Here is a 20,802-nt window from a genome sequence, read left to right as displayed (position 1 = left end):
TGAAGCCTTGAACTCCTGGGCTCAAGAGATCCTCTCACCTCAGTCTCCCAAGGAGCTGGAACCACAGGAGTATGCCAACACGCCCAGCTGATTTTTAAAAAATTTTTTATAGAGACAGCATCTTGCTGTGTTGCCTAAGATGGTCTCAAACTCCTGGCCAGTGATCCTCCCCACTTGGCTTCCCAAAGTGCTGGGATTACAGGCACGAACCACCACACCTGCTGCTCACCCTCATTCAACATGTGCTTACTGATCACCTGCTATGTGCCAGGCACTGTGTGTTGGGAGCATGGAATACACAGATATATAAGGTGCAGCAGCAAAGATAATGTCTCAGAAAAGACACTCCCCCGTAAAGAATTTCCCTGCCTTCTTGCAAAAATATGTAGTGAAAAGCTCCAAAAAAGCTATATATACTTTTAAAATAAGTCACCAGGCACAGTGGCTCAAGCCCGAAATCCCAGCACTTTGGGAGGCCGAGGCGGGTGGATCACGAGGTCAGGAGATCGAGACCATGGTGAAACCCCATATCTACTAAAAATACAAAAAATTAGCCGGGCGCAGTGGCGGGGGCCTGTAGTCCCAGCTACTCTGGAGGTTGAGGCAGGAGAATGGCATGAACCTGGGAGGCGAAGCTTGCAGCAAGCCGAGATCACACCACTGCACTCCAGCCTGGGCGACAGAGCGAGACTCCGTCTCAAAAAAAAAATAATAATAATAAATAAAATAAAATAAGTCATAGTACTTTGTATAACACAGTTTAGCCCTCATCCTGAATTTCATATCTATTGTGTAAAAAAAAATTTCTTTTCCAGGAATTCTCTCACTACCTTCTATGTAAAAGAACATTCACTTATAAATATTTACTGAGCTGCATTGTGGACTCAGAGCCGTCACAATTTCTGTAAAATATCTTAGGATATGCCAAGTAACAATACATGCAAAAAGGTTTTCATAGAAGCTGGGTAGATTGCATTAAAAACAAAAAGAGATAACACTTACCATCTCCTTTTTCAGGGGACTCTTCAACAACACCAATATCAGGACCAGGATCAGAGGACCTCGAGGAACCACATGCACAAGGATTATTCCCTACCACTTGTAATTAACACTTATTAAGGAGAGAGGCAGCTTCTCACTTAACAAGATCACAAAGATCAAGGGGTCTGATAACACCAGTGCTGGAAAAGGGCTCTCATACGTGATTATTGCCAAGCAGGAGGCTGGCCACAGTGCCTCACGCCTGTAATCCCAGCACCTTGGGAGGCTCAGATGGGCAGATCACTTGAGGTCAGGAGTTCGAGACCAGCCTGGCCAACATGGTGAAACCCCACCTCTACATACAAAAATTAGCTGGGCGTGGTGGTGTGCACCTGTAGTCCCAGCTACTTGGGAGGCTGAGGCAGAAGAATCGCTTGAACCTGGGAGGCAGAGGTTGCAGTGAGCCGGGATCGTGCCACTGCACTCCAGCCTGGTGACAGAGCAAGACTCAGTCTCAAAAAAAAAAAAAAAAAGAAATAAAAAGAAAATCAGCTGGGTGCGGTGGCTCACACCTGTAGTTCCAGCTACTCTGGAGGCTGAGGTAGGTGAATCGCTTGAACCCGGGAGGCAGAGGTTGCAGTGAGCTGGGATTGTGCCACTGCACTCCAGCCTGAGTGACAGAGCGAGACTCTGACTCAAAAAGAGTGAGATGGTTAGAATGTGGCTTTGTTTTGCTTTTGTTTTTTTTTTGGAAAGCAATTTTACAATATCAGAACTATAAACCCCATTAATGTATTAAAAACTTATACTAAATTATCAGACTATCACAGTAATGAGCACCAACATTCAAGTTTCTGTTTAAGAGCCTTAATATCTGCCAATGTGTCAAGGACTTTATAAAAAATTTAATTAAAAATATATATGCCTCTGACCCACCAATTTCACTTTTTGCAATTTAACCTATAAACTTCACAAGTGTGTAAAATCCAAATACAAATAATGTCAAGATGGGTTCCTGACAAAATGAAGTAGGTGTGCTTCTATTATCCTTGAAATCAAGCTAAAAACCCATGACATTATCTATACAATGAGCAGAAGACAATTCTGAAAGGCAGAGAGAAGGCAGCCTGGCTGGGGAGTTTGGGACTGAGGAGGGCAGTGAACTCCCTGGGTTTTCTGTTTGCTGCCTACACCCCTGTTTGCTGCCTACACCCCTAGACTGGGTGCCAGAGAAGCTGACAACTCAGGTATACCAGGAGCAGACTACAGATGCCCCAAGGAAGGAGCGCTCTCAAGCCAAAGAACTAGGAAAGGGTCAGCCAAGCAAGACAGAAAACTTTGAGACAGTAACTGCCCTACTCCAACCAATCGCTGCAGAAAAAACTGCAGCCCCACCTACACCTCTGTCAGCAAAGGCCGATTTGGGATCCCAGACTTGCACCTTCCCCATGTTCACAGATGAATGGATTTAAAAACCGTGGAGTATCTATTCCATGAAATACTTCTCAGCAATAAAACAGGATGAACTATTGCATGCAGCAACATGGATAAATCTCAAAATAATTGAGGCCAGACAAGTGTACATTTTATATGGTTCTCCTGCTCCCATGGAGAGCTTATAGACTGCTCTTTGGTTTTAAGCAGCATAGTTAAGATTTAAATCATGAAGGTCAAGAGAAGCCAAGTAGTGGCCCACAAGGTCGCTTTGAGGTGGTGTGGGTGTATGAAGAAGCCTGGATGGGGATGTCACTCACCTGCCCTTGATTTGTCTATGCAACAGCCTTTTGGAGATCTGCTTATGCACTGGAGTCTCGGCCACACTCTTAGTCAGCAGTTTGTGATAACCTAAAATGTAAAAACAGCTTAAATCATAAATTTCATTTAACCTCATCAAGAAGCAGCAGTAAGGCCAAGGGAGCAGTTTGAACTTCTGTATGGCTTATTACCTAGCTGGAGAGGATCTTAATGGTCTTTGGGCTAAGTTCTGTGGTTACAGGACTCAACATGATAGAAGTTTGTCAGCACTATTAGAGATTAAAAAATGACATAAGGGCTGGGCGTGGTGGCTCACGCCTGTAATCCCAGCACTTTGGGAGGCCGAGGCAGGTGGATCATGAGGTCAGGAGATCGAGATCATCCTGGCTAACACGGTGAAACCCCATCTCTACTAAAAATACAAAAATATTAGCCGGACGTGGTGGCAGGCACCTGTAGTCCCAGCTGCTGGGGAGGCTGAGGCAGGAGAATGGCGTGAACCCAGGAGGTGGAACTTGCAGTGAGCCGAGATCACGCCACTGCACTCCAGCCTGGGTGATAGAGCTGGACTCCATCTCCAAAAAAAAGACATAAGACAATCTAAATATAGGCTGGGCACAATGGCTCATGCCTGTAACCTCAGCACTTTGGGAGGCTAACAAGGGCGGATCACTTGAGGTCAGGAGTTCAAGACCAGCCTGGCCAACATGGTGAAAGCCTGTCTCTACTAAACATACAAAAATTAACTAGGCGAGGTGGCATGTGCCTATAAGCCCAGTTACTTGGGAGGTTGAGGCAGGAGAATCACTTGAATCCAGGAGGCAGAGGTTGTGTGCCAAGATCATGCCACTGCACTCCAGCCTGGGCGACAGAGGGAGACTCCATCTCAAAAAAAAAAAAAGGACAATATAAATATAAAATTTTATCTCATAAGCAATTCTGAAAACATGAAAACTGCTCACTTGTTAAGACTAACACCTAATTGGTGGTTCTAGAATTTATGATTAAATGAAATATGTGAAAATGCCGATATGCCACATAAATGTTAATTATTAAGATAAACCTAGGTGGCACAAAATTTCTCAGCAGAGTAGGCAGCCAAGCTACTTATGAGAGGACTGATTTTAAAGTGAGCTTAAAATGACTTGTAAAGAAGAGTGATGCCAGTAAGAATGGTGAGGTAAGGACCTCTGAACACTCTCCTCCATAAAGGAACAGAGATCACTGGGAAAAATGGTCAAAAATCAACTTTTCCAGAACTCTGAACATTAACTAAAGGTTTGCAACAATCTAGGGTGTATTTGTTCAAGAAAAATGGTTGAATCTCAGGAAGCTTTAACTTGCCTTAGTCCCCACCCCTTCCCCCTAGCTTTAAAAATCAACTGCCCATAATCACAGTGAAAACCAACAGCCCAGCAGCCTCTGGACAGGGCAGAATGGGGCTGGAGCTCCTCCAAAATTCCATTATCAGATAACTGTCATCCATTAACCTGTCAGGCAGTTCCCTGTAGAATCCTACTCAAATCGAGGCTTGTCTTGATTTGACCTGAATCAGAACAGGTCAACCACCTTTTTCCCTGACAGCATTTACTGAAAACAATCAGCAGCAACTGTTAAATGTCACAGCTGCCTGGGGTGGTGGTAACATTTGGTGCAATAACAAGCTGGCCAAAAGTTTAACTGGGAAAATTGGGGAATGAGACATCACAGGGGACTTTGCAAACCTCTGACGACATTCTTAGGCATCCAAAAGTCCACACACATGTGTAGCACTGTGCATGTGCCAAGGATAGACTTGAGAAGCCTGTAAGCTGCCACCTATGGCTAACCTTGAGGCTCTGGCAAAACAGAAAGTGAAGTGGAATTCTAAACTGCCTGGCTGAGTGTTGAAGGCATGACCCAACACACAAAGAGCCCCTCAGCAGGGGCTGTGAAACTTATGGGTTCCAGGCATTTAAGGAAATCTCTGTCCAATCATTAGCTGACCACTAAGACAACTGAGCAGAGGCTTTAGTGGCCACACATGACAAAGAATACAAAATTTAAACAAATAGTTCAGAAAAGTCACTAAGCAAAAACAACAACAAATCCTGGCAGGGGTGGGGTGGGTCTGATTGTTAGAGCTGCCTCATTATATTGTTTAAAATATCCATGCTGGCTGCAGTGGCTCATGCCTGTAATCCCAGAACTTTGGGAGGCTGAGGCAGGCGGATTGCTTGAGTTCAGGAGTTCAAGACAAGCCTGGCCAACGTGGTGAAACCTACATCTTTACAAAAAAATACAAAAATTAGCCAAGAGTGGTGGTGTATGCCTTAGTCCAGCTAGCTACTTGGAAGGCCAAGGGGGTGGGAGGATTGCTTAAGCCAGGAAGCCAGGGAGGTTGAGGCTACAGTGAGCCGAGATTATACCACTGCACTCCAGCCTGAGTGACAGAGCAAGACTCCATCTCAAAAAATAAATAAATAAATAAATAAATAAAATAAAATAATATAAAACAAATCCAGTTGTCAACAAAATTATGAGTCATGCAAAGAAACAAAACACAAAAGTATGGCCCATTCACAGGGAAAAAAAAAAATCAGCAATAGAATCTGTCCCTGAGAAAAGTCCAGACATTGAACTTATTAGAACAAGACTTTAAATCAGCTGTTTTAAATATGTTCAAATAACTAAAGAAAATCATATCTAAAGATCTAAAACATGAGTCCAATGACTTGCCAAACAGAATATCAACAGACGGAAATCGTTAAAAAAAAAAAAAAAAAGCAAATAGAAATTATAGAGTTAAAAAGTATAACAAAAATGAAAAGTAGATTTGAGGTGGCAGAAGAAAGAGTCAACAAATTTGAAGACAGGTTAATTGAGATAATCCAGTCTAAGGAAAATAAAGACAAAAGAATGAAGAAAAATGAACAGAGCTTCAGACACTTGTGACATCATCAAGCGCAACAACACACACATACCAGAAGTCCAGAAGGAAAGGATAGAAAGGAAGAGGTAGAAAGAATATTTGAATAAATATTCACTAAAAATGACCCAAATCTGATGAAAGACACTACACATCTAAGAAACTCAATACAAGTAGAATAAAGTGAAAGAGACCCAAACCCAGACAAATCATAATCAAACTATCAAAAGTGAAAAAGAGAAGATCTTGAAAGGAGTCAGAGAGCAGCTATTCATTGTGTATAGATCCTTGATGAGATTAGCAGCTGCTTTCTCGTCAGAAACAAAGGACAAAAGGCAGTATGATGACATACTCAAAGTACTGAGAGAAAAAAGACTGTCAACCAGGAATTCTATACCCAATAAAAGTATTCTTCAAAAATGAAGAAGAAATCAGCACATTCTCAGATTGAAACAACATAAAACAGAATTTGTCATCAGCAGACCTACCCTATAAATAATACTAAAAGGAGTCCTATGGGCTGAAAGGAAAGGGCACTAGGGTAACTCAAATCCACATAAAGAGTTAAACAGCACTGGTAAAGGTAACTATACAAGAAAAACATTATAAAAGTGTTTTTTATTTGTAACTGTTCCCACCTGTTATTTAAAAGACAGAGTAATGATTATAAATCAGTGTTGATGGGCATCCAATGTATAGATGTAATTTGCATGACAATATAGAACTAAGAAGGGATAGTCAGAACTACACAATAGCAAAGTTTTTATAAACTATCAAAGTTAAATTGGTATCAATGAGAACTAGGCTGTTATAAGTTAATATCATAATTGTAATCTCCAGGGGGAGTGAGGTTGATGGAGAAGAAAGCTCTAGGAGTCAGTCCCTCAACCAAAATAACTAGTAAACTAGAAAAAAAGATCAGAATTCACTGTTTTGGAACCTCTGAACTTGATTGAATACTTGTTAATAATCTGGGAAGTGCTTGATGATGGGAGAGGCTGCTGATCTTTAGGAAGGGAATGATGTGCATGTGCGTGAACTCAGCCCTGCTGTAGCTATTGGGATAGCAGCCCACATTCCAGGAGCAGCTGGTTGGTGCTAGGGCAGACAGTGAGGACCTGGTCCTCCAAAAATTGGGGGTTACATGCTTTGGTCAATCAGGCAGATTCCTGTAGGAGCAGTGCACACACTGCCTTGGTTTTAGCTGTCTTAGGCTACAGTGGGTTTCTCCCAATTATCAGAAGATTAAGGGACAGACACACCTTCCCCCCACTCCTTTCTTGAATCAGACATTTAAGGAAATCCTTCGTAGGTCATTGGCTGACCACAGAGATAAAAGACAGAAACTTCAGTGACCACACGTAACAAGGTATACATACTTTACACAAATAGTTCGGAGAAGGCACAAATGAATAGCTGAAGTCCTTAATAAGCAAAGAATAGGAATCCCTGAGGGGTGACAGAATCTGACCTCCACGCAGTTACCACATTATAATATCCCTAATAACTAGTCCTCAACAAAAAATTACAAAGTATACAAAGAAGCAGGAAAGTATGGCCTATTTACCAGAAAAGAGAATTTGGCAGAAACCGTCACTAAGGAAGCCAAGACATTGGAATTACTAATCAAGGATGTTAAATCAACCTCTCTAAATACACACAACGAGCTCACTTAAACCATATATTAAGAAACTAATGGAAATCAGGAAAATAATGTATGAACAAAATGAGAATATCAATAAAGCAATAGAAATGATAAAAAAGAATCCAGTAGAAGTTCTGGAGCTGAAATGAAAAAATTAACTAGATGGGTCAACCACAGATTTGAGCTGGCAGAAGAATCAGTGAACTTGAAGATAAGGTAATTGAAATTATCCAGCCTAAGCAGAAAGAAAAAACAATTAAAAAAAAAGAACAAAGTCTGAGGGACCTGTAGGACACTGTCAAGTGTACCAACACATACATCATGTGAGTCCAACGAGGAAATGAGACCAAAAGCAGCAGAAAATTTTTTGAAGAAATAATGGTTAAAAGCTTCCAAAATCTGATGAAAGACATGAACATATACATCCAAGAAGTTCCATGAACTCCAAGCAGAATAAACTCAAAGAGATTCACACTGAGACACATTGTAGTTGAAGTGTTGAAACCCAAGGACAAAGAGAGAATCTGGAAAGCAGCAATAGAGAAGCAGCTTAATAAGATTAATAGTTGATTTCTCATGAGAAATTTGGGAGACCAGAAGGCAGTGGATGTCACATTTGAAGTTCTGAAGGGGGAAAAAAAAAACTGTCAACCAAAAATTCTACGTCCTTCAGGGATAAAGTCGAAAGTAAGACATTTCCAAACAGATAAAAGCTGAGGGAGTTCATAATCAGTAGACTTACCCTATAAGAAAAACTAAAATGAAAGGTACTAGACAATAACTCAAAGCCACAAGAAGAAATAAAAAGCAATGGTAAAGGTAACTACATAGATAAATATAAAAGCCAGCATTATGGTAATTTTGGGTTTTTTTTTTAATCCTATATAATTTAAGTCTGTATTAACAGGTACACAATGTATAAAGATGCAGTCTACAACAATATAAAGAAGGAGAGACAGAAATATATAGTAGCAGAGTGTATATTATTGAAAAGAGGTTGGCTTTATTCATAAAGCCAGGTTCATTTAAGCTTAAGATGCTAATTGTGATCTCCAAGGTAACCACTGATAAAACAACTTAAAAATATACAGAAAAAGAAAGACGAGAATTAAACTAGTACACTACAAAAAATCAGCTAAATACAAAAAACAGGAATTGAGGAATTGAGAAACAAAAAGGCATAAAACACAGAAAATGACAGTTGTTCCTTATTAGTAATTACATTCATAGAAGTGGATTAAGCACTGCAATTGAAAAGCAGAGATAGGCGGAATGGATTAAAAAAACATGATCCAACTCTATGAGGTCTATAAGATATTTAATTTAGATACAAAGACACTAAGGTTGAAAGTAAAAGGACAATGAAAGATATCCTATGCAAAAGAGCTGGTGAGTGGGGAGCTGTATTATTGTCAGACAAAACAGACCGTAAGCTAAGAAAGGTTACAAAAGACAAAGTACATTACCTACTGGTAAGAAGTTTAATTGATCAAGAAGACATAATAATTATTAACATATATACCTAAGAACAGAGTCTCAAAATACAAGAAGCAGAAATTGACAGAACTGAAGGGAGAAATAAACAATTCAACAGTAATAGCTGGAGACTTTAATATGCCACTTTGAATAATGAATAAACAATAAAACAGAAGCTCAACAAGGAAACAGAAGACTTGAATAATACCATAAATCAACTAGACCAAACACACATCTACAGAATCTTTCATATTCTTCTCAAGCACACATTAAACATTCTCTAGAGTAGACCAAATGTTAAGCCATAAAATAAGTCTCAAGTTTCAAAAGACTGAAATCATACAAAGTATGTTTTACAACAATAGAATGAAACTAGAATAGAGAAGAGAATTTAGGAAATACATGTATGTGGAAATTAATGCACTCCGAAATAACCAATGGATCAAAGAAGAAATCACAAGGGAAATTCGAAAATATCTTGAGATGATGAAAACAAAAACAAATCATATCAAAATTTATAGGATATGCCTAAAGCAGTGCTTTATTAAAAAAGATCTCAAATCAATAGCTTAAACTTCACCTTAAAAAAGTAGAAAAATAGCAAACAAAAACCAAAGCCAATAGAGGGGGAAAAAAATGAAACTGAGATTAGAAAACCAACAGAGGCTAGACGTGGTAGCTCACACCTGTCTCAGCACTTTGGGAGGCTGAGGTGGGCAGATCACTTGAGGTCAGGAGTTGGAGACCAGCCTGCTCAACATGGTGAAACCCTGTCTCTACTAAAAATACAAAAATTAGCCGGGCGTGGTGGCGCATGCCTATAATCCCAGCTACTGGAGAGGCTGAGGCAGGAGAAGCGCTTGAACCTGGGAGGCAGAGGTTGCAGTAAGGCGAGATCACGCCACTGCACTCCAGCCCAGGAGACAGAGTGAGAGAGATTCTGTCTCAAAAAAAAAGACAAAGAAAACCAATAGAGAAGAATCAATAAACCAAAGTAAATTCTTTGAAAAGATTAACAAAATTGACTGGGTGTGGTGGCTCATGCCTATAATCCCAGCAACTGTGGGAGGCCGAGGAGGGCAGATCATTTGAGCTTGGAGTTTGAGACTAGCCTGGGCAACATGATGAGACTCCATCTCTACAAAAAAATACAAAAAATTAGCTGGGTGTGGTGGTGTACACCTGTAGTCCCAGCTACTTAGGAGGCTGAGGTGGGAGAATCACTTGAGCCTGGGAGGTGGAGGCTGCAGTGAGCCGAGATTGTGCCACTGCACTCCAACCTGGGTGATAGAGGAAGACCCTGTCTCAAAAAAAATAAATAAATAAAAATAGATTAACAAAATTGACAAACCTTTAGCTAGACTAAAAGAAAAAAGAGGGAAGAAGACTCAAATTACTAAATCAGGAAAGAAAGACAATACATTACTACCAATCTTACAGAATAACCTTTTCCTTTTTCCTAGCTATTCTGAAATGTGGTACCTTTGTTCTTCTTGAAGTTGTCAAGTTTATCCTCTAGACCTTCCACAGCTGACACAGAATGGCTTCTAGGCAATCCCCGCTTTAGTGATCTCTTTGAAGGGGAACGCAATTCCTGGTTGAAAAGATTTCTTCGTACTTTGGTCACTTCTGAAAGCATAAAAAAAAAAAAAGAAAAAGCCAAAGATTATCATCAATTAATGCCATATCTGAGAAAAGAAAGATAACCAAAACAGAGAAGCTTCTTAAGGAAACTACTCTACAGATTGCTATTGTCACATATGCTAATAAGGTTTCCTTAAATAGTATATTCCCATAATGCATTAAAAATATCTACTTTTGCAAATTTAAAAAAATTTTATACGTTATTTTGCATGAGGTAGGGGGTACAATGTCATTCTTTTGCATGTGGATATCCAGTTGTCTCAGCATCATTTGTGCAAAAGACTATTCATTCTCCATCAAATTGTCTTGGTACCCTAAATATCAGTTGACCATAATAAATGCTAGTGCTAATTTCTTTTTTAAAGGCTAGATAGAATTCAGCAGTGAAACCTTCTACTCCTGGGCATTTCTTTGTGAGTAGTTTTTTGATAACTAATTCAAACTTTTTACGTGTTATAGATCTACTCTGATTTTCTATTTCTTCTTCAGTCTGTTTTTAGTAGTTTGTATCTTTCTAGGAGTTTGTCCATTTCATCTAGGTTATCCAAAGTGTTGGTATACAGTGGTTTGTAGTATTCCATTACGAATTCAATTTAAATCTAACTTCAGGAACATGAGGAAGGCCCACACCACTTAGTAAGTTAGAAACTTTACTCATTGTAAAATGGACATAATTCTTAAGTAAGAGGATGGCTAACAGAGGTCATGATCCTTTTAATATATCCCATGTTATGATTATTCTTCTCATTTTGGACCTTTTTGCTGCTGTGTATTCAGCTCAGCATTGAGCAGAGAACTGTTCTTTTCAGTTCTACAGATTTCTTTCTTCTTCTTTGGACTACTTTACTAAGCTGCTGGGACATTTTAAATTTTATTCTTGACTCCAAAGCATGAAAGTTCTGATCATCTAGACTCAAAGTTAGAAAAAATAGCTGAAAAGTCAAGAAGTACTTGGCAAATCTAGCCAGACGATACCTTAATCTTAAGATAGCCTGGTGGAAGTGGTTCAAAAATTCACCAAGGGTGAATTCTTCAAAGATTAATCATTTAAACCCAAACCAAATAATCTAACATCCACAAACTGGGAGCAACCCTTGTGTTTACCCATCAATGACATAAAGGTTCATATTAAGGTTATTAAGGACATCAATAACACACACCAAAGTTTTAAAAATTGTTTCCCTATCTCCATTATAAGAGTTCCTGTTACCTAACTTAGGCTGTTGGTGAAATTGATTTATGACCTGAAAGCCAAATTTGGTTTGTTATTCTCTATTTTCCCAATGTTTTGAAAAGTTTAATATCTATAGAAATTTTCAAATAATAAAATTAAACATATGCCCATCAATAAACTTCACCAACTGACAATATTTGTTTTCTCCTTCCTTCTCTCTATATGTACATTATTCCCCTAAACACTGGAGAGTAAGTTGCAAACATCGCAACTGTTCACTTCCTAAAGGTCAGCATGTATCTCCTAAAAACAAGGATGTTCTCTTCCATAACCCCAATGACATTATTACACTCAAAATATCTTTAACATTGATACAATATTATCTAGCATACATCGCTTCTTCAGATTTCTCTAGTTGTCTCAATAATATCCTTTCTAGTATTTTTTCCCCTAAATTTAAGAGCCAAGCAGGGATCATGGAATGCATTTAGCTGTCATGCTTAAACTCCATTCATCTAAAACAGTTTCACTGCCTCTTTTCTTTTTCCTTTCTTCCGGCTTTCATGATTTTTTTTTTTTTTTTTTTTTTTTTAAATATTTCAGACCAGTTATTTTGCAAAATACAGTATTTTGAGACTATTCCTAGGGGACCATGTCCATGGTATTTGGACATACTTTATTAGCCAACAATCATACAAAGCCTTAATTTACACTTGTAAGCAGCTGCTTAAATACATACAATAAAAATAAAGTTGTCATTCTAGTGAATAAATATATACACTGAGAAAACAGTATACCTTGCACTGTATCTTTCACTGGCTGGGAAGGCTGCTGGGGAGCAGGGTGAGAGTTCTCCTGAAACATGAGAAAATCCAGAAAGAAAATTTAAATAGGCATTCATTGAAATAAAAGAATAAAGATTTCACATGAACCCTTTGACTCTTGCAATTCATTTATAGGAATCCATAGTAGAAATAATAAAATGTACCACAGAAATGTTCTAAAAACACTGCTGCACTATATAGTAATAATATAAAATAAAAAACACTATACATGCCCACAAAAAATGAAACAGTTAAATAAATTACACACCCATCCAATGCGGACATTACAAGAATAAGGAAGGAAGACCTCTCTATATATGGTTGAGCATCCCTAATCTGAAAATCCAATATGCTCCAAAATCCAAAACTTCCTGAGTGCCAACACGACACTCAAAGGAAACACTCATTGGAGCATTTTGGACTTCTGGATGTGGGATGCTAACCAGTAAGTACATGTAATGCAATTGTTCCAAAATCCAAAAATATCTGAGATTGGAAACATTTCTGCTCCTAAGCATTTTGGGTAAGAGATACTCAACCTGTACTAACATAGAGATCTGTGATAGGGAAGAAAACGGAAAATATTAAGTATTCTAAGTTATATCATTTATATATATGTCTATAATGGATCTGCAGAAATCTTTGGTGTTATTGGTACATATAGAAACGGGCCTGGAAATATACACAACAAACTATCATCAGTGATTACTTCTGATGAATGGATGGAGAAGGAACACCCTAACTTTTAACTTTATATGTTTTAATGATAATCATGTATACCTTTTTACCTAAGAAAGGAAAAGCCATATACATTAATTAGAGGGTGGCTATACTCTCAGAAACATTTCTTTATCAGACTGCTATTTACTTGCTATTACAGTAGAAGATTCAAGAGTCTAAACCTCAGATGCATCGAAACAAGGAAATTGTTTTTTTTTTTTTAAAGATTTTTTGTTTTTTCAATTCATCGTAATAATTGAAGAAGCCACCACATATGGGCAGAAACTTAAAAAATGGTCTCAGTGATATAACCAAGGTCTTGCTGATAAGAAATGAGATGTGATCATTCTTATTTATATTGATTAATAACTCTCTTAAAGAGATAAACTGTAATTGTAAAAACATGTCATACATCCGGCCGGGCACAGTGGCTCATGCCTGTAATCCCAGCACTTTGGGAGGTCGAGGTGGGTGGATCACGAGGTCAGGAGATCGAGACCATCCTGGCTAACACGGTGAAACTTCATCTCTACTAAAAAATACAAAAAATTAGCCGGGCATGGTGGCGCACGCCTGTAGTCCCAGCTACTCGGGAGGCTGAGGCAGGAGAATGGCATAAACCTGGGAGGTGGAGCTTGCAGTGAGCTGAGATTGTGCCACTGCACTCCAGCCTGGGCGACAGAGAGAGATGGGAGGCCGAGACGGGCGGATCACGAGGTCAGGAGATGGAGAGACGATCCCGGCTAACACGGTGAAACCCCGTCTCTACTGAAAAATACAAAAAAAAAAAAACTAGCCGGGCGAGGTGGCGGGCGCCTGTAGTCCCAGCTACTCGGGAGGCTGAGGCAGGAGAATGGCGTAAACCCGGGAGGCGGAGCTTGCAGTGAGCTGAGATCCGGCCACTGCACTCCAGCCTGGGTGACAGAGCAAGACTCCGTCTCAAAAACAAAAAACAAAAAACAAAAAACAAAAAAAAAAACAGTCATACATCCAATTTCCTATCCAGGGGTTAGTAAACTACAGTGTATAGACCAAATCTGAACCACCTCTTATTTTTGAAAATAAAGTTTTTACTGAAACACAGTCATGCTCGTTTCTTTCCATAATGCCTGTGGCTGCTTTCCCACTAGAGCAGGAGAACTGAATAGATGTTGCAGAGACGTATGGCCTGCAAAGGCTAAAACATCTACTATCTGGCCCTTTACAGAGAAAGTTTGTCAACCCTTGTTAATCCATGTAATTGAATGAAAAACTAGGAGAGTATGTCCTGGAGGTATTAGGGCAGGATCAAACTTCTTTTTTTTAAATCATTGTGCTCTTCTGGAGTTAAGATGCATAAAAGAAATTAATATACATTAATGTAATTAATACTACATATCTACACTTGAGTTGTAAGTTCACTGCTTCCCGAGTTAACTATATTGATCGTTTGGAGAACTGAGATTTATTCTTTTAAAAATGTAATATCTGGTCCTTTCAGTTCAACAACTGTCACTTATCTATGGTACCAACTTTGACATAAAAAAACGTTACTAACTACATTCAAATCCTGACCTCAAAATTTTTTTTTTTTTGACACAGTCTCTCTCTGTAACCCAGGCTGGAGTGCAGTGGCTTGATCATAGCTCACTGCAGCTTCAAACTCCCAGGCTCAAGCGATCCTCCAACCTCAGCCTCCCGAGTGGCTGGGACTACAGGAGTGCGCCACCATACCTAATTTTTAAATTTTTTGTGGAGGCAAGGTCTCATTATGTTGCCTAGGCTGGTCTCCAACTCCTGGGCTCAAGTGATTCCTCCTGCGTTGGCCTCCCAAAGTTCTGGGATTATAGGCACGAACCACTGTGCCCAGTCGTAATTCTGATCTTAGAGAAGAAAACTATCTTGTGTAATCTAAAACAAAAGTTTCAAAGTGTGTTAGAAAGATCTGCAAATCATTATGAAATCTAGTGAGAATAAAGGCCTGGCAACTTTTGGCCATTCAGTTTTGAATTTTCCAATCTTCAATGAGGATTGTGAGATATGTAAGATTTGCATTTTATTCACAGTTAAAGTATAAGAAAATGAACACCATTAACCCGTTAAAAGAAATCCCACCTCCAATTCCAAAGGATAGCTACAAATATCTAGAAACACAACAAACCACTATTATAATAATTAATGCTTCTAAAGATAGTTCTCATTAAATTTTAACTCTTCTCAGATAGTTCGTGCAGTTGAAAAGTTTCATTGTATTTTTAGTCCCTTTTTTCCTTAGCAAGACATTAATTCTACTCAGTAAACAAATTCCAGCTAGGTTTATTTTTTTTTCAACCAATAAAAACCTCAAGTCCTTATATCAACTGCCACGAAAAAAAACAACAATAGTACCCCGTTATCTGTGATTTCACTTTCCACGGTTTCAGTTTCCCATAGTCAACCATGGCCCCAAAATGGGTGAATATAGTACAATTAAGATATTTTGAGAGGGAGACCACATTCACATAACTTTTATTATATTATATTGCTATAATTATTCTATTTTATTATTGTTGTTGTTAATCTCTTACTGTGCCTAATTTGTAAATTGAACTTATGCATGCATAGGAAAAAACAGTACTATATATAGGGTTCAGTACTACCTGTGGTTTCAGGCATCCACTGGGGGTCTTGGAACATATCTTCTGCAGATAAGGGGGGACTACTCTACCTCCCGGCTCCATGACCGTCATCATCTTTTTTTCCAAAAAACTTATTATTCATTCATTCATTCATTCATTCATTCATTCACTTAAAAGACATGAAGTCTTGCTCTGTCACCCAGGCTGCAGTGCAGTGGCACGATCATAGCTCATTGCAGCCTTGACCTCCTGGGCTCAAGTGATCTCCCCGCCTTAGACTCCTGAATAGCTGGGCCTATAGGCATGTGCCACCATGCCTGGCTAATTTTTTTTTTAATTTTATTTTTTGTAGAGACAAGTTCTCGCTATGTTGTCCAGGCTGGTCTCAAATTCTTGGTGTCAAAGTATCCTCCCTCCTCTGACTCCCAAAGTGCTGGGATTATAGGTGTGAGCCTCTGTGCCTGGCCTAAATTTGTTATTGAAGTAAAACACAACATATGGAAAAGCACCTTCTGGTATGCAACCGAAGTCCTATTACGATTATATATTCTCTTCCAGCGACCGCTTTGCTTATTTTAGTTATTGTTTTATGAGTTTTCTTATCTACATTAAAGATTTTGAATTAATTCATTCCTAACTTTTACTCACCGTTTTTCCTCACATTACCTCTAAATATCACACTCTTCAGTAAAACTGTTAATCTCTTAACAAGTTTATATTTTCCTATTCCTTGGATTATAGTTTTATACACATTCATAAAAATATTTAATATTATTTCTGTATCCTCCAAAGTTCATTTTCCTAAAAGTAGGGACACTGCCTTTTATTCTTATTTACTGTGTCATCTCAAACTGGAAGGATTACTTACCTTTTTCGTAGTTCTCTTTGACACTTTAGGAATTTCAATTTGTCGAAGATTCTGTGAAACCTCAGCAATGCTTTTATGTCTTATTAATGCATTTTTCCTTTTAAAAATAGAAATAGTCAATACATCTAGATAGAGGTTATATACAGTTAAATTCAAATGGAACTAGAGTCTAAGTGAAATAAAATATGGTTTAAATAAAAGCCAGTTATCTTAAGGTTGTTCTGGATTTATAATAAAACAAGTCACCCCAGAATTTTCAAAAGTAACAAATTCAACTAGTTATGAACAATGAAAAGCATCAAGGAAAATTTTAAAAGCTAAAACTCTAAGCTTATTTCATAAAAGGCCTAGTTCCTGGAGACCTCCTGTGGACAGTAAAGAAGGCTTTGTGAAATACGAAATAAACACTATACAGTCACGCAATGTTTCCTTCAAAGACGAACTGCATATATGACAAAGGTCCCATAGGTTATAATGGAGCCTATTCAGAAACCTAATATATGACACTTGATATTGGCATTACAGATCAAGTAGGGGAAATGACTGCTCTTCAGTAACAATGCTGGAACATTAGCTTTTCCATTTGAAAAAACATATACTATCTAGGTTTTGGTAGGCACACTCTGATGTTAGTACAACAAAAATTGCCTAACAACGCATTTATCAGGATGTATCCCTGTTGTTAAGCAAAACATGACTATTGGCCGGGCGCGGTGGCTCAAGGCTGTAATCCCAGCACTTTGGGAGGCCGAGGCGGGTGGATCACCAGGTCAGGAGATCGAGACTATCCTGGCTAACATGGTGAAACCCCGTCTCTACTAAAAATACAAAAAACTAGCCGGGCGTGGTGGCGGGCGCCTGTAGTCTCAGCTACTTGGGAGGCTGAGGTGGGAGAATGGCGTGAACCCGGGAGGCGGAGCTTGCAGTGAGCCGAGATCACACCACTGCACTCCAGCCTGGGAGACACAGCGAGACTCCATCTCAAAAAAAAAAAAAAAAAAAAAAACAAGCAAAACATGACTATATATTTCCTAGATAATATAAAGATTGTCAGATGCTCCTATTAGGAGCTCTAATAGTTGGCTTCTATATAGTTGGTCAGACATAAGGGCAGCTATTAGTTCAACAAATTATATGGACAAATATGACTGGACTGTGGTTTAAACACATCTTTTATCAGAACTATAACAGTGCAAATAATTCCTTTGATTCTTTGAGCTCTTACCTTCTTTTCTTGGCTGATCTGGTACGAAGTTCCTCCAGTTCATCAGATTCAGGGCTGCCTGACACTGATCTATGAGCACTTGACAAAAAAGGCACAGAAAGAAGTGGTGATTTGTTCTCTTGTGTCATGGAGTCATCACTGAAAAAATCTGTAGGAAGGACACCAGCCAGCTTCTGAGGAATCACAAACCCTAGGCTGTTGTAAAGATTTCCAAGTGTCTTTGGGATAGAGTCAATATACCTGTGGAATAGATTGATTGAATATGGAACAGAGTTACCATCTTACCCTCTCTATTCCCTCCCTCACCCAGCCTAAGAAGTAGTCCTTACAACTCCAAAATTCAGAGACAACACCATATGTAGGTATTGACAAAACAATTTTAAAGTTAAGTTAGTAATCATCAAACTTACAATCTCAAAATTTCCTCCAGAAACTCAGCTAGGTACGCTGAATCCTCAGTTAAACATACCATGCGCAGCAAATCTGTCACCTGAAGGAGATTTTAGAACATTACTAGATAGATGCCCTCTGCAGGGAAGCTCAAAGCATCTAGGGCTTATTTTAATGGCACGAAGCTATATACTTGCCTCCTCCACTACTTGTTCCATATCATCTGTACTTTCATTTATTGAAGGGCATTGCAGACACATCTCCAAACGAAGAAATACCTGAAGCTGGCACCTTGAGAGAAAAAAAAAACTTGGTCATATCTACTTTGGATGTCACTAAACGAAAAGCTCCTTCCTTAAGCATAGATCTATTTATGTAAGAAACAACAATCAAAAAGGAGAAAAGCCAGTGCCTTTTCTAAAAACTGATAAAGTTATTAGATAAATAGGTGATTCAAGCTGCATATTATAACATCAAAAAGAATTGGCTACAAAAGCATCTTCATGCAATTGGTAATCTTTTTTTTTTTCTTTTTTTCTGCAACAGGGTCTTGCTCTGTTGCCCAGGCTAGAGTGCAGTACTGGGATCATAGCTCACAGTAGTCTTGAATTCCTGGGCTCAAACAATCCTCCAGCTTTAGCCTCCCAAGTAGCTAGGGCTACAGGTATACATCACCATGCTCACCTAATTAAAAAAATTTTTTTGGTAGAGACATGGTCTCACTATATTGCCCAGGATGGCCTCAAATTCCTGGCTTCAAGCAATCCTCCTGCTTTGGCTTCCCAAGGTGCTAGGATTACAGGCATGAGCCACCGTGTCACAAACAATCTATTTTAAACTGATACAAGCTAATCTCACAGCTTTGTTTTGGAGAGATGATTTTTAAAAAACGGTAGTTACTTACTCTCTAACTTTGTCTTCCTTATCCAGTTTTTTTCCTAGATTCTGTCGAAGACTTTTGCTAGTTTTTAAGAGATTACTTTTTACTTGATTCAGGCAGTTCATCTAAAAATACAAAATTATTACATAGGAGAATACTGTTACTTGTCATTATTTCTAATTTCTTTCACAGTTGACTAAAGCCCTAAGAAGGGAAATACATTCCCTTATAAACTTCTCTATTCTTTCATTTGAATGAAAAAGTGACATGAATCTTCTTCTATCTTTAAAAAGAACATGGTAAAAAAGTTCTTTTGAGAGCTAGTGGGCATGGATAAAACAGGCCTGCCCTAAATAAAGTGTCTTAAAAGAAATGTTCCACAAAGCAGTGATTAAGAAACCTAAGTATTATAAACAAATCCTCCTGTTTGCTTTAGAGGAGCTCTGTGATGGCCACTGAACATGAATAAAACAACATGGTCTAAAAACAGTGGTTTGTAACACTCCCAGTGCCAAAGAATTATCCAGGGGGCTTTTTAAAAGTACCAACCCCAGAGATCTGTTTCAGTTCGTCTGGAGAGAGCAAGGCATCTATATCTATCTATATCTATAAATTTTATTTATTTATTTATTTTATTATTATTATTTTTTTGATGGAGTCTCACCCTGTCGCCTAGTCTGGAGTGCAATGGCACGATCTTGCCTCACTGCAACCTCCACCTCCCGGGTTAAAACGATTCTCCTGCCTCAGCCTCCCAAGTAGCTGGGATTACAGGTGCCCACCACCACATCCAGCTAATTTTTGTATTTTTAGTAGAGACGGGGTTTCACCATGTTGGCCAGGCTGGTGTCAAACTCCCAACCTCGTGATCTGCCCACCCTGGCCTCCCAAAGTTCTGGGATTACAGGTGTGAGCCACTGCGGCCAGTCGGCATATACATATTTTTTAAATGTTGTAGGTGATTCTAAAGTATAGCCAGGGTTAAAAACCACTGGCTTAATCATGCAGCTAACATATAGCTCACATGAGGAAAGGCTTTTCATTAGGAGACAATTATATGTAATTATCCCCGCTCACCCCATCTCTTTGATTTTTGCCTTACCAGTTCACCATATCCACCTTCTGAGATCTGGAATTGTACTTACTCCCTTACTCATCTTACCATTTTTGAATCACGTATGGCATAACAGACATTTTCCAACACATTAACCAAATCCACCAACAACCAACCAACCACTACATCTATGACAAACAACAATATTCGGATTCTCTTACTTCTAATTCCTTGGTGCCTTTTGATTTTAGGAACATTTTAATGGTTGAGATCATGTTTCGAGCACATGCATTCAACATGATTTCTCCTGTGGCCACAGTCTTTTGGTAATTTTCACATATATATGATAGTAGCTCTTCCTCGGTTTTAAAATCTGTGAAAAAAATAAAATAAAATGGATTAATCAAATCTTGCTCAAGTCCGTGTATTATTTAGGCCAGTAGTTGTCCACTGGTGAAAATATTTCCTTGCAGGGAACATTTGGTTATGTCTGGATTGTCAAGACTAATGGCGGTGGGGGCGAAGGTGGCTGCTGGCATCTAGTATGTAGAAGCCAGGGATGCTGTTAAACATCCTACATTGCATAGGACAGCCCCACAACAAAGAATTATCTGCTCTAAAATGTCAATAGTCCAGACATTGAGAAAGTACAAAGACAAGT

General features: G+C 38.8%; 1 protein-coding gene across 2 annotated transcripts in view; it reads right to left on the bottom strand.

The window, feature by feature from the left end:
- The window catches only part of TICRR (TOPBP1 interacting checkpoint and replication regulator), a 53,920-nt gene that overhangs the window by 8,674 nt on the left and 24,444 nt on the right, over nt 1–20,802 (bottom strand). For both annotated transcript variants that reach the window (XM_028851309.2, XM_028851310.2), the window contains exons 8-17: nt 20,363–20,514; nt 19,112–19,212; nt 18,405–18,498; nt 18,228–18,307; nt 17,818–18,057; nt 16,593–16,689; nt 12,381–12,438; nt 10,248–10,394; nt 2,736–2,826; nt 1,003–1,061 (exon numbers count right to left, since the gene is read on the bottom strand). In XM_028851309.2, coding sequence (XP_028707142.2) covers nt 1,003–1,061; nt 2,736–2,826; nt 10,248–10,394; nt 12,381–12,438; nt 16,593–16,689; nt 17,818–18,057; nt 18,228–18,307; nt 18,405–18,498; nt 19,112–19,212; nt 20,363–20,514 — 1,119 coding nt within the window. The remainder of the gene's footprint in view (nt 1–1,002; nt 1,062–2,735; nt 2,827–10,247; nt 10,395–12,380; nt 12,439–16,592; nt 16,690–17,817; nt 18,058–18,227; nt 18,308–18,404; nt 18,499–19,111; nt 19,213–20,362; nt 20,515–20,802) is intronic.

Source organism: Macaca mulatta, chromosome 7 (genome assembly GCF_049350105.2).
Source record: "Macaca mulatta isolate MMU2019108-1 chromosome 7, T2T-MMU8v2.0, whole genome shotgun sequence".
NCBI classification, from domain to species: Eukaryota; Metazoa; Chordata; class Mammalia; order Primates; family Cercopithecidae; genus Macaca; species Macaca mulatta.
This window is presented reverse-complemented; position numbering and strand designations above follow the sequence as displayed.